This window comes from Hakea prostrata, chromosome 7 (assembly GCF_041222555.1).
Source record: "Hakea prostrata isolate BN-2017 chromosome 7, UWA_Hpros_2, whole genome shotgun sequence".
NCBI classification, from domain to species: Eukaryota; Viridiplantae; Streptophyta; class Magnoliopsida; order Proteales; family Proteaceae; genus Hakea; species Hakea prostrata.
In genome coordinates, this window is record NC_142606.1 from 51158479 (window position 1) to 51176919 (window position 18441).

Below are 18441 nucleotides of genomic sequence, written 5' to 3' on the forward strand. Positions count from 1 at the left end.
TGTTTTTTCTTTTTTCTGCAAGTGCTGTATATTTATATGGAATTGGAGGGAAGAAACTAACAAGCTGCAATTAGTTGAACAGTAGAGACATAGATTCAAATAAAATAAATAAAAGGAATCATAGCTCACAACAAAGCGTGACATTTGATAAGAGTATTTTAAAAACTTTGATTTGGGTGGATGTGTTGAAAGCCTTGACTAAAGGACATGTGATAAAGCAGCTTAAAATATGCATATGCAACATGCACAAGCAAGCTCAACCAACCAGAAATAAAAGAATTGAAAAAAGGAATTACGAAAGAACCAATTGAAGCTGTGGTCCTATTCTTCTTTTTTGAACATGGATCCTGGAAATGTTAAGTTGATTTTAGGGTGACTTTGAAAGCAACAAATTGACATCACCAATAAATAGAGAAAGCATCTTTTAACAACCCCACATACTACTGTTCATGGTGAAGCAATGTCAAGTTGCTACATGGAAATCAACCAGCCCTGCCCCCTCAGCCTTGCTTTATATATAGATAACCCATGAAATCAAAACCCAACTTGTCTATCTTTCTTCTCTTATCATTTGTCATGCTTTGCCTTCCCTTAAATCCTTGAAGGAACACAAGCAACTCTACCCAGTCATTCTTACACTTCGGGAGAGAAAAGAAGAAAGAAAGAAAGATGAGTTCTTCCATGAAGGAGGAGAAAGAGGTGATGAATGCTGCTGGCATTGGTGGTAAAGATTGGAAATCTATAACTCTCATTTTGAGATATGCGGATTGGGTTGATGTTTTCCTCATGTTTTTGGGTACTTTAGGAGCAATTGGGGATGGCATGTCAACCAATTGCTTACTAGTTTTTGCTAGCAGTCTTATGAACAGCTTAGGGTATGGTAAGACCCAACAGAACCATGGCAATTTCATGGCTGATGTTGAAAAGGTTAACATTCTACTCTTTCTTCTTTACTTGTTCCTTTATCTTTCTTTGCTTTATGTATCTAACTTTCTCTTTTTTTCTTGGATCTTACAGTGCAGCTTGTACTTTGTATACTTGGGTTTAGCAGTACTGGTTGTGGCTTTTATGGGTAATTTGATAATCTAATCTCCTTAGATTAGTACTTGATAATGAGTGATTGGTTGTTAGCGCAACTGATTTGTAGAAAATATTTAATCTGCAGAAGGTTATTGCTGGAGCAGAACAAGTGAGAGGCAGGTGCTAAGAATTCGTTACAAATATTTAGAAGCTGTTCTTAGACAAGAAGTTGGCTTTTTTGATTCACAAGATGCAACTACTTCAGAGATTATAAACAGTATATCCAATGATGCTTCACTCATACAAGAGGTTCTCAGTGAGAAGGTATTGATTTCAAACTCAGAATTATTATAATTATCAAAAAGTCAAGTCATGCCAGACATCACATAGAATACTGTCAAAGAACGATATTAAACAATACTGAAATAAAATAGGCCCCAGTTCAGTGTTCATCACTCCTCTGTAAATGAGCTTGGATTCTAAGAGTAGATCATATAAGTTAGAGAACTCCTATGATCTAAACATGAGTAAATAGGTTTTGAGATTAAATTATAGTTCTAGGAAGTCCAAGGATCTATTTTCTTATAAAGCTTTCACAATCTCCAATGGTATAGAACGTTAGAAAATTATATAATCTACACATGGTTCATGTGATCATTTTCTAACTCTTCTCAGCTTCTTAACAGTTTTTCGTTTCTTCTCAACTCTACAGGTGCCCATATTTATGATGCACACATCAGTATTCATCTCAGGACTTGCATTCTCAATTTACTTTTCATGGAGACTCTCTCTGGTAGCCTTTCCCTTAATTATTTTATTGATCATTCCTGGAATGGTTTATGGAAAGTACCTTCTCTACCTGTCAAAGAAGACCCATAAGGAATATACCAAAGCAAATACTATGGTGGAACAAGCCCTAAGCTCTATTAAGACCATCTATTCATTCACTGCTGAGAAGAGAATTCTAGAGAGATATTCAGCTATTTTGGATAGAACAGTGAGACTGGGGATCAAGCAAGGAATTGCCAAAGGAATTGCAGTGGGGAGCACTGGTCTTTCGTTTGCTATATGGGCTTTCCTCGCTTGGTATGGAAGTCAATTGGTGATGTATAAAGGAGAGAGTGGAGGAAGGATTTATGCGGCTGGAATTTCATTCATCATGGGTGGAATGTAAGTATTAGTTATTGTTTCATTTTCTCCTTAGATGTACAAATTATTGATCCACCAATTTAGGGTAACTGCATCTGTTAAGTGCTCGCTTGCTAAACGTTTGGTCACCATTGAAGTCCTAGAAACAGTCTCTTGAAAGTAGGAATTAGGTAACCCGAGGGTGGCTTAGTTGGTGAAAAACCAATAACTCCAAGTAGTAGATTAGAGTTCGAATCCCCTAAGAGATTAAGGGCATAGCCCCACCTATTATGTAAACCCCAATCTCTAATATATAAAATCACCTGTTACATAAAAGAAAATACGAATAAGGGGTTTGTATAATTGATCTTTCAAAGCTTACTAAACGCAGAACCTAATACTCTTTAGTTTTATTCCTAAGACGACTGAAAAGTTGACTGATTCACTTGCTAGGAGGGTCTGGTCCTCGATCCACCAAAATTTAGGGCATTTATGCGTTGATCGAGTGCTCACTTGCTAACACTTAGTCATGACTCACGAGTTGTAAGACCTAGGACAATCTCTAAAAATAGGGGTTAGGCTTTTTCTTTTGGACATTGCTTCAGTTCCGTCAAGTGAGTCATTTTGGTCTGTTGGTCCGTTGGATCAAAATCGATCTCGATCTCGATCATTGAAATTTCTCAACTGAAACTCTCTTGATCGTCATGCACATTGACTCAAGCAATTTCATTGTCTATTAGAGCCTAATAAGCGTGGAACCTTGTGCTCTAGCTTTTTACTTATTAGCATTGAGTTTAAGTTCTTGTACTCTTGCTTTCATTCCGAAAACAATGGAAAAGTTGACTGATTCACTTGCTCTCAGGGTCTGGTCCTCGACATGTAGGATTAATTTTCCGGTATCCACTCCATGGCTTCTCGAAACTTTTAAACTGACACTAATGTTTAGCTAGCTAGTAAAACTTTATCTCACCACAAAAAATATTGCAATGCAGAGCTCTTGGTATGGCACTCCCTGATCTGAAATACTTCACAGAAGCTTCAGCAGCTGCCAACAGAATCTTTGAAAGGATCGATCGGGTTCCAGCCATTGATCAAACAAAAGGTCTAGTTCCTGACCAAGTACGCGGCGAACTAGAATTTGAGAATGTGAAGTTCACCTACCCTTCTCGACCAGACTCCATTGTTCTGGTAAACTTTAATCTCAAGGTTCAAGCAGGAGAGACAGTTGCCCTAGTGGGTGCAAGTGGAAGTGGGAAATCAACTGCTATAGCTCTGATGCAACGCTTCTATGATGCTGACAGTGGAGTTGTGAGGGTTGATGGCTTAGACATAAAAACACTACAACTCAAATGGCTAAGAGGGAAAATGGGTCTTGTGAGCCAAGAACATGCCCTCTTTGGAACATCCATTAAAGAAAACATTTTGTTTGGAAAACCAGATGCAACCATGGATGAGATCATTGCTGCAACAATGGCTGCAAATGCTCATAACTTCATTAGACAACTACCTGAAGGCTATGAAACCAAGGTAATACGTTCAAGTTTTAAAAGAGTTTCTTATCCAAGTTTGGATTTTTCTCATCAGGGTAGAGGTTAGTGCTCCCCTCACAGTTCTTTATTGGGGTGGAGTCCATTTTTGGATGCGCACAAAAATGAAATTAGACATGAGACCTCTAATAGGCTTCAAATGGACTCCACTCCTATTATATAGTGAAAAAAATGTAAAGGGAGCACATGCTCCATTTCTTTACCTTGACCCAACTCTAACAAAATAGAATTTTTAGCTAGATTGGCAATTTTGACCAAGCTAAGGAAAAAATGGCCAAGATGTGAGGTCATATCATGTCCCTCCCTAAACTGACAGAAAGAGAAAGTTTTGTGGGCTTAAAAGTCATGGGCCCAACTGTAAGTGGGCTGTGACAATGAAATGGGTGAAGACCCCACCACACTCTTGTCTTGGCTTCTAAAGTTTGTGTTACCGGCCTAAAGTGACTTCCCCCACCACATAATTCTTTCACCTAATTGGGTTCTACTTTTCCTAACTTTGAAAAATTGAACTGTGAACAGATTGGTGAAAGAGGAGCTTTTCTTTCAGGTGGACAAAAGCAAAGGATTGCCATAGCTCGGGCTATCATAAAAAATCCTTCAATTCTGCTCTTGGATGAAGCTACCAGTGCCCTTGATTCAGAATCTGAAACAATGGTTCAGAATGCACTTGATCAAGCCTCCATGGGAAGAACCACCTTGGTATAACATCTTTCCTTTTTGTTAAAAGCTTGTTTTAATCATAGCCCAGCTCATTTCAGTTCTCCACCTAGATCTAGCCCAAGCCCAGCCCAATAATGGTTTTGGGCTTGAAGGCCCATTTGTTATCCAAATCTTCTGATTCTCTTCTCCCAAATTGATCTTCAGGTGGTCGCACACAAGCTCTCTACAGTAAGAAATGCAGACCAGATAGCAGTGGTGAGTGGTGGTTGCATCATAGAAATGGGTTCTCACAACGAACTCATCAACAGAAAAAATGGTCACTATGCCAAATTAGCAAAACTACAGAGGCAATTCAGCAGTGATAATCAATTCGCCGAGTCCCAAATGCCTTCTTCTGTGACCAGAAGCAGCACTAGCCGGTTGAGCATTAGATCAACCCCTGGTTCTTATGCTTCACCAATCGCCGGACTTGACAATGATGGCCGGATGAAATCTATTTACTCTTCTTCTCCACCATCATTTTCTCGACTTCTACTCCTTAACTCCCCAGAATGGAAGAAGGGTGTAATGGGTAGCCTCTCTGCAATCGTGTTTGGCTCTGTTCAACCTGTCTATGCCTTGACCATTGGTGGTATGATCTCAGCTTTCTTCCTCCAGAACCACGATGAGATGCGGGCTCATATCCGCACCTATGCGCTCATCTTCTCCGCTCTCTCCCTTGTCTCCATCATTTTCAACCTCAGCCAACACTATAATTTTGCTTACATGGGTGAGCACCTTACCAAGAGAATCCGATTGAGAATGCTAGAGAAGATCTTGACATTTGAGGCAGCATGGTTTGATGAGGAACAGAACTCTAGTGGAGCCTTGTGTTCAAGACTGAGCAACGAAGCATCCATGGTAAAGTCCCTAGTGGTTGACAGATTGTCCCTTCTGGTGCAGACCACATCTGCAGTCACAGTTGCAATGATTATGGGCTTGATTGTGGCTTGGAAGCTTGCATTGGTGATGATTGCTGTTCAACCATTAACAATCCTCTGTTTCTACACTCGAAAAGTTCTCTTGTCGAGTATAACTTTGAATTTCATTAAAGCACAGAACCAGAGCACCCAGATTGCTGTGGAAGCAGTTTACAATCACAGAATAGTGACTTCTTTTGGGAGTGTTGGAAAAGTGCTTCAGCTATTTGAGGAAGCTCAGGAAGAACCGAGGAAAGAAGCAAGAAAGAAGGCATGGCTGGCAGGGATAGGGATGGGTTCAGCACAGGGCTTGACTTTCATGTCATGGGCACTGGACTTCTGGTTTGGTGGTAAACTAGTGGAGGCAAGGCAGATATCATCAGGGGATGTGTTCAAGACTTTCTTCATATTGGTGAGCACAGGCAAGGTCATTGCTGACGCTGGAAGCATGACTTCGGACCTCGCCAAGGGGGCAACTGCTATTGCTTCTGTCTTTGAGGTTCTCGACAGGGAATCCCTCATTCCAGGCTCCTATCAAGTAAAAAACCCTAAACCATCTCTCTAATTTCAATTGCTCTTCTGTTAAATCTAAGTCCTTTAACCAATTTCATACTAGGCCAACTCAATTTAGACACTATATTAAATAACCACACCTTACATGACTCAATGTTTATATGCTAAACAGGCAGGTGGTGATGATGGAACTAATGGAGGGAGGAAGTTAGAGAGGATAAAGGGTGGGATAGAGTTGAAGAAAGTTGATTTCGCGTACCCTGGTCGCCCTGACTGCCTAGTGTTGCGACAGATGTGCTTGGAAGTGAAGCCAGGGATGAATGTTGGTTTGGTCGGAAAAAGTGGCTGTGGAAAATCGACAGTGATCGGACTGGTGCAAAGGTTCTATGATGTTGAGAGTGGAGTAGTGAAGGTGGATGGAGTTGACATAAGAGAGTTGGACATTGGATGGTACAGGAGCCACACAGCACTTGTTAGCCAAGAACCTGTAATCTATTCAGGCAGCATAAGGGACAACATTGTTTTGGGAAGGCTGGAAGCATCAGAGAATGAAGTTATAGAGGCTGCCAAAGCTGCTAATGCACACGACTTCATCTCGTAAGTTCATACCCATATCGTCTATCAAATGTTTTGTCAAAGCAAAATCATGATATCTCGATTACTCAAAATACCCTTTTTTTGCAGAGCACTAAAAGAAGGATATGAAACTGAATGTGGAGAGCGTGGATTGCAACTATCTGGAGGACAGAAACAAAGGATCGCAATAGCAAGAGCTATCATACGAAACCCAACCATATTACTACTCGATGAGGCTACCAGTGCTCTCGATGTCCAGTCAGAGCAAGTTGTGCAAGAAGCTTTGGATAGAATCATGGTGGGGAGGACAACCATCGTTGTCGCACATCGACTTAACACTATCAAGAAGATGGATTCCATCGCGTTTGTAGCAGATGGGAAGGTGGTGGAACGAGGAACCTATGCACAACTTAAGAGCAAGCAAGGAGCCTTCTTCAATCTTGTCACTCTTCAACACACTTAACCATTATCAACCATAGTTCCAAGCCAGCCAAATTGGTTCATGTATGTTGTAAATATATTGTGTATGCAATGGGAGGTGATGAGCTAGGAAAAACAACTCATGCCTATATATGATATGTAAGGATTGGAACCACCACAAAAGAGATATATGAAGACATATATTTATGTAAGACTTCAACTCATTATAAGAAATCTATGAAACCCTTCCATATTAAGTTGGCTTTTACAGGTTTCAGTTTACATTCATGAAAAAGGAAAAATTAATTTCCATCATGTTGACATTATAGGCTTCAATACTGGCTTTTCTTGATCATCAGTTCCTCAAAGGAAGACATGCTGTTTCTGCAGGTCCAGCTTGTCTTGCAAGCTGAAATATCAAACCACAAGAACAATAATTATCAATGACGATTCCATTCTCATTCATGTTCTTGAACTCAAACTAACAAGGATGAAGTATATGTATACCTGAAAGTAAGATTCAAGCTTCTTCCTCAGAGTTGTGTGTTCTTTCTTCACTTGTTGGAATGATCTCATGCATCTGCACGCATTAGAAAGTCTTCCAATTAAAAGGGGGGCGGAACCAGGATTCAATATTGGGGGGGGCCGAAGAATGGAAAGTCTTCCAATTAAAAGGATGAAATTCTTATTTGGGGGCCCCCCCCCCCCACCCATATTTGATAAAAATAAGTAAATTAATGATAATGATAGTTTTTTTCAACAAGATGTAGATAAACACTTCTAGCATCAGAACAAAAAAAAAAATAAAATACACATCTTCAACCCTAAAATGTCAGATGCAAACTAAAATTTTTTTTTAAGATAAGAAATGCAACCAATGGTATTTAGTTACCTTACTAACTATAGACATTTTATTTATAATATAAAATCAAATAGCAAAAATTTAGACAAGTTAAAGAAACAAACATTCTAAACAAAAAAAAAAAAAAAAAAAAAATAAAAAAAAAAAAAACCAAAATGGGGGGGGGATTCCCCCCACCCCTAATTCCCCCCCCCCAAAAAAAAAAAAAAAAAAAAAAAAAAAAAAAAAAAAAAAAAAAAAAAAAAAAAAAGAAAAAGGGGGGGGGAGGGGGGGGGGGAGAAAAAAAAAAAGAGGGAGAGAGGGGATTTTTTATAAAAAATAAAAACATTTTAAAAAAATAATATTTTTCTCTTTACCAATTACCCCCCGTAAATAAAAAGAAAAGAGAAAAAAAAGAAAGAAAAAAAGGGGTCAAGAATAAATAGTGATGTAGTAAAATAGTTTTTAACTAGAGATTGACTTTTATACCCATTATTTTACATTTAAAGTTGTTCTCAATATTTGGGGGGGGGGCAAATAGTGACATTTCACATCTGACAAGAGAAAAAAGTGGAAAAATCCAAAATTGAAGGGAATTAATCAAAAGGGGGGGGGGGGCGGGGCCCCGCGGGGGGGGGGGGGGGGCGGAGAAAAAGAAAGAAAAAAAAAAAAAAAAACTCTAGGGGGCGTCTCAAAAAAGTAGGTGTTAAAAAAAAAAAGAAAGTGATGTAGTAAAAGCAAAAGACACTCACCCATCTACATTTCCTGCTCTACAGTATTCCCTGAACTGTGAACTTTCATCCTTCACCCTTTTAGCTCCAATGCTGCAAAAGAATTTATTTTTGTCACTCCTTTGCCTTTATAATAAGTAACAAGATGTGACGATAAAACTAAAACATAATTTAAATGAAAATAAGCTAAAAGGATGCGAGATGCGTGTGTCTATAACGTTACTAATACATAATATATCACACCTATTCCCTATTAAAACAAGTGGGTTTGTTGCATCCCATGGACAATGTCACCCGAAACATGATATCTAATTATGTTTATATGAAACTTTTGCATCACAACTTATGCTTTATAAAAGATAAACAAGACAAAAGAATTCCTGGCAGAAAAGGAAGCCAAAAAAAAGTCTGATTTAAGTAACCCACCAAAAGAACTTGCCCAAAAATAAAAATCAAAACAAAAGCAGAATATCCCCACAAACACTATACAGAAAAAGAGAATACTAGAGTAGTGACATCCACATCTTTTCTTCCCCTTCCCCCTCCACCATGGAACATCATTATCATTCTCATAGCCCATGGTATTGATTCACTTTGTCAAGTGCAAAATTACCAAAATACCCGTCATCGATCCTACGTAAGCACAAGGATTTGGTCACTTTTATGTGAATTTAAGGTATGGATTAAACTTCCTATCGAAGAATTCTATTAAGCTAGTGGTCTAGAGGAAGCACACAAGAGAATCAAATATAAGAGTGCAACCAAATATGAGAAAGAGAAAGACACAAAAGAGCTAGCTGGGGTATGCCTTGGCATCTTAGAGAACCTTTTCTCATGACTTTTTAAAGGTAGCAATGCAAAAAGTCCATAGAAGTGGGATATCCCATGACTAGGACCTCTATTACCTTGAGCTACTACCCTTAAACTGGTGCATGTAGTTGTCCAACTTATTGAAATCAAGAGGACTACGTTCCCTGAATAAATCAATATGGTAAAGGTTAGAGTTCAAGTCAAAGAATTTCAATGGAGAGTAAAGGAAACTAGTGAAATTGACTTACAGTGCCTGTTCTATATTAACAATCATTCTGGACGAATCCCTGAAAAATAATGTAACCACTTCCTCCACGAAATTAGGGTTATCATTATCTTGTAATTCTTCTAGCTGAATAAATTGGTCATCAAGATATGCCTGAAACAATCAATTTAAATTAGTTATAACCACTACAAGTTTACCCATAGAAACTTCTTCGAGGGTAGTGTTCTTATGGAAGAGTTATGAGACCACATGGAACGGAGTTCATTTTCAGCTAGTTTACGTTCAAATGAGATTAATTTCCACCTTTTTATAGAGGTCATCATTTTGTCCACCCTATATTTACTGCCAACAATATTCTCCTCTATACAAAACTCTTCTGGCAGACCACTCTTCAAAAGAAATAAAATAATGGATGTATATTCACCTCTAACTTCTATGGTTGACAAACAAACTCAGGCTACAACCCCCACAATAGGAAGAAATTGAAAGAGCCAATGGAATGAAGAAAATGAAATTCTTATTCTTGAGAAGAAGATGACATGAACAGATACAGGAGAGAGAGAGAGAGAAACCTGATCAAAGAGGGACTGCCTCATAACTGCAAGCTGGCGTCTGAGCTGATTCCTTTCCATTGAAGAAGACTGAGCAAAACTATCAGAAGCGGCTTCTAAATTTTTATGTAGAAGGAAGAGAGTAAGGTATACAATGCAAGCAAGTGAAGCTGGCAATGAAACACACCATACCATTCCTGGATCCAAAAGGGGTTTATATAGCTGCGGCAAACACAGAGAGAGAGAGAGAGAGAGAGAAAGCATGTATGTGAACACGTTAGAAAGATTATGTGAATCATGTGATAAATCTATTTGCGCTCGACAGTCTAAATTAGGAAAAAATAGATTAGAAATTTAATCTGAAAGCTGATATTTACACTCTACAGTACAAATGAGGATTCTCTCTGTCTTTCCAGTTTCCAAAATAGAGAAAGAAACGTTATACTGTTTAAGGCTTTCCACTTGTTTTGCTTACGTGAGTGATGTCTTATTCACCTTTGTCTGGATTTAATTAAGGGTGAAGAGTCGAAAGAATTCTTGATAAGAACGCAAGCATTTTACTTAAAATGGTTTTGTGTGAGTTGTTAACAGCTTTGTTTTCTGGGATTATTGGTGTAAATGCATTCTCCACCACACACCCAGACGTCAATCCAACTCGTAGACAGTACTGCACTGCATTGCACAGCACGCTACATATAAACCCGACCCGACCGGGCCCAGATTTGTTTCCATACTTCATTGTCTGTTCATGATTGGAATTGTGGGCTGATCACTCTTCTTTTGAGTGACAAAACCACAAAAAGTTGCAGAAACTTGGAATTCTCTGCAGCAGAAAAGGATTTAAGGGCAAAGTAATTAAGGCATTAACCCACTCTGGCAGACAAAATTCTTCTGCTAATTATTCCTTAGAACCGGATGCTTTGGGTCCCCACTGCAACTGGTTGTCCCACTTTAGAGATGTATTGTCCAATGCATGGCTTTGCAAATAATTTTGCAACTTTTTGTAATCAGCGGTTGTAATAGTGCAAGTGCAGCGATCCTCTCTCTAGAAAGAGTTCTACACACGCCAACGCAGAGCTGTTTTAGTGGTGAAACCAACACCTTCTTAGTGAAGAGGTCATGAGTTTGACTCTTGGTGAGGCATATTAAAAGCCCCTTTGTACCCAAAAAAAAAAAAAGAGAGTACATTTTCCATCACATCATTATTTACAATTTCAATGCATTCATATGTACAGTTACACATCCTATTATTTAAATCACATCAAGTATTCCTAGGCGTTGAGGTATACTAGTTTATCCAGATTAATTATGTGTTGTGGGTAAACCACCCATTAATCGGTTCAAACTAGGTCAGTTGGTAGTCTAAGCATTAGGTGATATCAAATTGTATATTACACTCAGAGTTGAATCGTGACCATCAAATTAAAACCAAACATCCGATGGATCGGGTGAAATAAAAACAGGGACCAGGAGGTATAAATACGGAAAAGACAAATGTTAAGGTACGACACTTTGAACAACAGAGTCTAGTCTGCAACTTTTTCCGCCTTTCTTATCTTTTTGAATCTATGATTCGCCAGAGCTCTGGTTTTCTTCAATTTGAATTCCACTAACTAATCGTCAGAGAGGGATCGTCCATCAAGCTGATTGGCTCCATATCTAACATTGTTCTTTAGAATCAGTTGCAGGCAAGCAAAATATCGGACAAGCAAAGAGAAATTAATCAACTTCTAACTAGAATGAATCGGTTTGGTTAGATCTACATTTGCGGTAGAATTGAAACCAACATTTGGTGCCATCTGTGGGAACTTGAGTAGAAGGTCATGACTCAATTACTGGAAGAAAAAAAAGACACCTTGTAATTGCTTGAGGCTCCAGAAATGAGTCAGAAAGACCCTTGAGCAAGAAATAATAAAAGGAAAATGAAGGAAGCAATGTTGCCTTCACTAGCACCTTAAATGCTAACTTGCCAAAAGCAGAGAGCTCTAGAAGGACAATCTCCTTGAGTTCTAGAGCTTCAAAATCAATAAGATGGACGTTTGTTGGAGATGCTAGCAGGAACATCGCTAGCAACGTTTGATCCACAACAAATTTTGTTCCAGATGGAAAATATGCAATATAAAATCCTCCAGACTCAAGATCTCGTTAGAACATACATCCGTCAAGTTGGACTACCACTACCTACAGGAGCAGCTGCATAGGCGTTACCAGTTGAACATCAAACTCCTCTTTTCCGAGTTGAGTGTTGTGAAAAATAACAACGCAAGTGTACGCTGTCGTAACAAGTAATATAATGATAAAAGATCGATTCCTCGAAGACTATAGATTAAGTACCAAATTAATTATACCAATTTTATTTGAACAAATAATAAGGAAGATAATTATTCTAGACTATAATGCAAATTGAAATTTAAATTGAGATTTATTAATAACTAAAAACCTAGGGGTCAGATTTCACCATAACTAAACATTCCCACCCTTTTATCCCTCTTTATAGTTTGAGAAATATTTTCCTGATTGATAGTTGAGATGCCCTTCCCTATCTACTAGTCTCTCTCGAGTACAAATTCCCTCAATTGCTAACCCACTATATTTCTATGTGGGTTACAACAACTGAGAAATCATTAAATTGTATGGATTCCCATGTAACAACTACACAAACCATGTAAGTATATCTCTATCCTATATGTAATTCATGGCTTTTACTCCAATGAACTAAACACATAAATCCCCTCTCAGTAAATTATATTGATGAATTCAAGAGTGGGAATTCAAAGATAGGCTACATCTGATCCCTAGAAAAACGAAATTAGTTCATACTCGAAATTAAAAACATTACAGAGGAGTTCAAGAACATTGAAAGAAGATCAAGAAAAACTTATTCCTAAGCTTCAGATTTCCAAAGCCATCCAACGTCTTCTGGTTTGACCTCTCCGCTCCTCCAAAGCTCCAAGAAGGTTCTCTCAGGTGTTCCAAAGCTCCCAAAAACGTCCTCCTTCCTGTTGGAGTTTGCTCTCCTTTTATAGATTAATTAAACTCAGAGTTTGAATCAAACTCAGAGTTCCTATCTGACTTAACCAAGGAGTGTTTTGACGTACAAATCGGACTAACTTAGAGATCTCCAATGAACAATCCCACCGTTGGATTTGAATATCAAGAAGTCGTGAAGTGCTTCTCCAAAAATCGTCTCAATCGGATACCAGATGACCATCCGATGAAGGGCTTGATCAAAACTGGACAGAGACACTCAAAAACGGGATTTTTGAGTCTTCCTTATTTGAATTGGATTCTTCTTCCTCTTTTTTCCTTCTTTGATCAAATCCTAAATAGGAAATAAAACATAGAAGCATGCAAGGACTCATTCTCTCTATGTTTTTGAATTGAGGTAGGACTCTTGCAGTAATACCCACATTTGATTGATAATTTCCTACACATAAAAGTAATAAATCTTAATTAGAATTTGTTAGGAAATATATAAAATCACCAAAATTATAGAAATTAAAGGAAAGGGTGCAACATATTCCTTTTCATATCATATTAGGTAAATTGATATAAAACAATTGTAAATACATGGAAATATAGTAAATTAATCATATAAAATAATATGCATGAAATCAACTTATCATTGAGGTGGTCCTAAACCAACTTCCTCGCAGGCAAGAGTCGAGATGACATCGTGGTGAAGCAGGTCTAAACTGCAAAGGTCATGGACAAAGCTTTGATCCAAATCAGCATTATGTTTCTTCTTCTACAGATCTAGAAGATCAGGTTTCAACTCAAAGAAATGAAAGGATTCTTCAAAGCAGAAGCAAATGAACTAAAACTCCTGGAAGTAGGAGAGACTGAAGGGAGAAGAGAGAAAATTTGAATCATAGTCAATCCAATGTTCAACGTGGATCAAAAATCAACAGAAGATTTTGAATCCTTGGCAACTAGATTCAAAGGTTAGCAAAGGAGGATGATGAAAATATTTTTGAATTGATGAGTCAACATCCCTTCTCGAGGGAAATTATGGAGACTCCATTTTCACATAACTTTAAACTTCTGGTATTTACCATGTATGATGGAAGTTAAAATCCATTGGTACACCTCGGTCAATTCAATTATGTAATGAAGTTAGTAGGAAATCGGAAGCTTTGAAGTGCATATCATTTTTGTCATCATTAAAAGGACCTACAACAACTTGGTTCTTCAATTTGAAACTAGAATCAATCTGGAATTTTAAAGAGTTGACAAAAGCATTTGTATCAAGATTTCAAAATAGCATGAAGAGTAACAAGCTACAGACAATTTAGGGGCAATTCGTTAGAAGTCGAGAGAGTCGATACGCAACTATATGAAGAGATTCAACCAAGAATCAATCCAAATCAAGGACTTGAATGAAGTAGTAGCTTACGATGCTATGTTTATAAGGCCTAACAGACAAAAATTTACTTCAATCTCTTATTATGAACAAACCAGCTAGCATGGTTAGTATGCAACTATGCAAGAGATCTTGCAGCCTAGGAAGGAAGCAAATGACGGAGGTGGTAAAAAGAAAGAAAGCAGAGCACTACGTTTTGAGCAAAGGGATAAGAGGAATGAAAGAAATTCTAAAAGGAGTGCAAGCAAAGGTGGAAGGAATGACCAGCATCATGATCATGATCAGTAGACTCCATTAAACACCATTAATGCAAGTTCAACATCAAAGGTTCTTGAGATGACCGGCTCCTATGTTGCTAGAGAAGAAGATAGAAACCCAAATAAATTTTGTCGTTTTCTCAAGGATCATGAAGACGACACAGACAAATGTAGAGTCCTAAAGAATAAGATAGAATGTATGATTAGTCAAGGTTATATGTGAAATGCCCCGGATCTAACCCTTTAACCCATTGGTTCCAAGACCACAAACCCGAAGTACTAATAAGTGACAACTCTGGACCATACGAGTTGAGTCCAGGTGTTTAAAAATCGAACCTATGGAGGTGGATGATCACGATGAAGACTAGATCACTCTAAGGGATTTCAAAAGAAGAGAGAAGATCAATCGCGAAGGCAAAGAAAGAAGGTTTTGGCATGTCTATAAACCAATGCTAGAGGACTCGAAATTCGAGGTAAACTATACCAATGATCAGCCCTTGAAATGGCATTTCTACCCTCCAAAGTCTATCACAATGGCCTTCTTATGAAGGAGATATAGGACCATTTGGTCGGAGGCGGTTGATTGACTAGACCAACCGCCCCTACCCAATTTTTCGGGATTTCAAGTTTTAAGAAGTTTCTTCACTCGTTGGGTGGTGCCGAAGAGCGAGAATGGAAGGAAATTGTGCAATAAGGTAAGGATTCGCAATAACCTTTGTAATCTCTTTTCTAAATGAAATTAAGATATGATCTTTCACTTTGATTGTGTTGTTTTTCATTGTTGGGATTCATTGAATGCTTCCTATTGTCCCATTAATGCTTCTCAACCTTTGTGAGAATTGGTTCATGCAACCCTTTGCATTGAAACTGATTCAAACATTTCTAAGACGCCCATGGACATCGCAAGAGCCAATTTTGGGGGTTTTCATTTGAGCACCAATTGGGGTATTTGAAAGGTAGTTTGGGGACCCTAATACTGGCAAAATTGAAGACCCCAAAGTTCTGTTTCAAGCGGAGATTGTACTGGAGACAAATTTAAGGTTTTTGGTCAGAGCCCTATACTGGGCGATCGACCAAGACCTGTCAACTAACCCTGTTTGGCCTAACCCCCCTACCCTATGTTTTGGGTGTGTGTTTTAGCTCCTTTGATTCTGAACAATTCTCGATTATTGCTCATTAAGTTTCTATTATTTCTTTTAGGTATTTTGCACTCTTTTTTTGGTGAATTACTTTTGGAATTTGAAGAGAGTTATAAGCTTGAAAGGTGAGGAATACTCAACCATGTCTTGTATGAGTGATGTGTTATTTAAATCTTCAATATTTTGATATCTTATAATCTCTTATAAATTTTGTGTGACTTTGTGCGAATGGAAGGTAATGATTAGTTATACTTGTTCTTTTTCAAATTTTATGAATTGTTGTATGAGGGAATGTTGTGACTGTGTGGACTTGATTTAGAACTATGTCCCCTTATACTTATATACCAACTAGGGTTGTGGGATTCTCCTATTAACCTAGTGACCTTTTATACATGTGCACTTATACCTAAGCTCATAAATGCTGGGTGCCTAGAAGTGTTTGGCTAGGTAACCCCAGGAGTACTACTACCCTGCCGGTAGGGGTATTGAAGCTGGTTAACCTGTGATGTTAGTGGCTGGGTCCTGTGAGTATCAAGTAGGCCCACTGCCATCATGAGATGGTAGGGATGTATATGTATAGAGTTTGGGCTCATGTCACTTTTAGCGTGATGTGCGATTTCCGAGGGGAAGCCACAAGGGCGTCTGCCTATATGTATGTAGATGACCATAGGGTTAAGAAATGGATTCCAATAAGTGCCTCCCGTTAAGGATCCCTTTTTTAGGTGGGACGGATATCGTACCAATAATGCACTAGGCATGAGGGGAGATATCCGAACCATATGTAGTATGAGACCATATGACTATGCATTGGGCCTAGAGTTGTTCTTGACACATGCGAGTTCTCATGCAAATGGTGATGTGAGAGAGTGGTGACCTATATCCCTAGCCATAGATTGATATGACTTGACCCAACAACCACGGAGAACCCTACAGACGTGCTTCAGTGTCATGAGAGAAGAGTGATGAGACTACTCAGAGGAGACTAGTGTCTAACTTAATGTGTGTCTATCATAGAGACTTCATGATAGAGTTAGGAGCATAGTGTCACATCCACCCAGCCAATACCCTATCCGCGGTACCTGAGTGTGTGATCCACAGCCCCAAAGATCAATTTGTGGAAATCATCCTTCCACATTCACAACAATACAATCGAGAACAAGACTAAATCAATGTGTAAATATTATAAATGAATAATCAAGGAAAGGTTCATAGAAAGATTACAATTGAATCATAGTGTGGAAAATAATACCAAAAGGATAAATCAAATATAGAGTGTAGCGGAAAAATCACTCTATAATAGCAGCGGAAAAGTAGATCAAAATGTAAATGAAATTACAACCGTCTCAAGAATATAAGAAAAAGACTAACTAAGTCTAAACACAAGTCTCTTCGAATCTATAAATGGTATGTCTAAAGGTAAAGGCTTCAATATCCCATCGCCAACACACAAGCACCAGAGTTTGACTAATCTTGATAAGTTCCAACTTCACACTGGTAGTCTTCACCATCATAGTCATAACAGCTAGCACCTTGGGAATTGTATGAGTCATCCATTGGGGCTTCATAGTATTGGCTTTCATAGTCATCAATACTGGTAGAAAGATCTAACAACATCATTCAAAAATGATGGGTTCAAAAGAACTCAACAAGACAATTCATTTCACAAACAACTCATACACATGATAGCAGAACATACATGATGCAATATGATATGAAACAAATATGCAAGTATGCTTCTAACTCTATGTATGTCGGTCTCTAGTGGAAGACATGCTTTAAGTCATAGCACCATACTCCTCTAGGTAGGTCTCAAATCACTCTCCCTCAACCATCTTGGTATCTTGGGATCTCTGGTGGTAATTGGGTCCTGCATCCCTCTCGGACATTCCATGGCTGGGGTTTAGGTCAACATTATCACTAACTACCATTGGTCTAAGTATTGGCGCATGTCAGGGTTAATTTGAACCCAATGCAAGTCAATTATTTAGTTATATCAAGTCAAGGTTGGATACTTCCATTCCTCGCCTCTCTCGATCCTTCCCACTAAAGTCTTTGTATCCTATGGCACCGACCAACTAGGACTACGGACTCATTAACCCTATTGGTCATCCACAAATAATAGACAAGAAGCTCTCATGTCCTCTCAAGGGTTGGTTACCAGTCTTGAGCGCCCATAAGCCCAAGTCTACTAAATGCAACCCTACCAATGAATGGCTCCTCACAATGTGATTCATGTCCTCTCACGGGTTGGTTACCGTTCTTGAACGCCCATAAATCCCCATTGCTGCCATGGGTCACTCGATCTCAATTCCCCTCCAAAGGGTTTGTTATAATAGGGTAATCTTAGCCAAACACTACTAGACATGCCCTAGGTATGTCAACCAATAATCAGGGAAAGAGTCAAGGGGCACCATAGGAAAGCGTCCCATATCACCTCCATTGGTGTCCAAAGATAGAAATGTCAAAAGGACATTCCTCATTCCCCAGTTACAACCTAAGCAATCACATCTCAAATCAATCATTTATATTCATAACTGATAAACCATTCACATGAGTAATAACCAATCATTCATATTCAATATAAGTAATTGAATCACATGAGCAATGTCCTCTGTAGTTACAATAGTTACAGTAGCAATATAATTATAAACAAGTCTTAAAACAGTAGTATGATCATGCAATTCAATTTCAATATAAGCA

The 18441-nt window shown here is 38.5% G+C and overlaps 2 protein-coding genes across 2 annotated transcripts; one reads left to right on the plus strand and one right to left on the minus strand.

Moving 5' to 3' along the window:
• Positions 1-534: 534 nt before the first annotated feature.
• LOC149011336 (putative ABC transporter B family member 8) lies at positions 535-7076 on the plus strand. Its single transcript, XM_089163271.1, has 9 exons — positions 535-927; positions 1018-1072; positions 1166-1344; positions 1733-2190; positions 3141-3675; positions 4215-4394; positions 4560-5852; positions 6000-6424; positions 6512-7076. Exons 1-9 carry the CDS (start codon positions 670-672, stop codon positions 6864-6866), a joined length of 3738 nt encoding a protein of 1245 aa, XP_089019397.1. The 5' UTR covers positions 535-669; the 3' UTR covers positions 6867-7076.
• A 73-nt stretch (positions 7077-7149) lies between these two features.
• On the minus strand, positions 7150-10151 carry LOC149011337 (histidine-containing phosphotransfer protein 4-like). Its single transcript, XM_089163272.1, has 6 exons — positions 10004-10151; positions 9454-9584; positions 9301-9369; positions 8417-8488; positions 7331-7403; positions 7150-7232 (listed from the first exon to the last, which is right to left on the minus strand). Exons 1-6 carry the CDS (start codon positions 10061-10063, stop codon positions 7179-7181), a joined length of 459 nt encoding a protein of 152 aa, XP_089019398.1. The 5' UTR covers positions 10064-10151; the 3' UTR covers positions 7150-7178.
• Positions 10152-18441: the final 8290 nt, after the last annotated feature.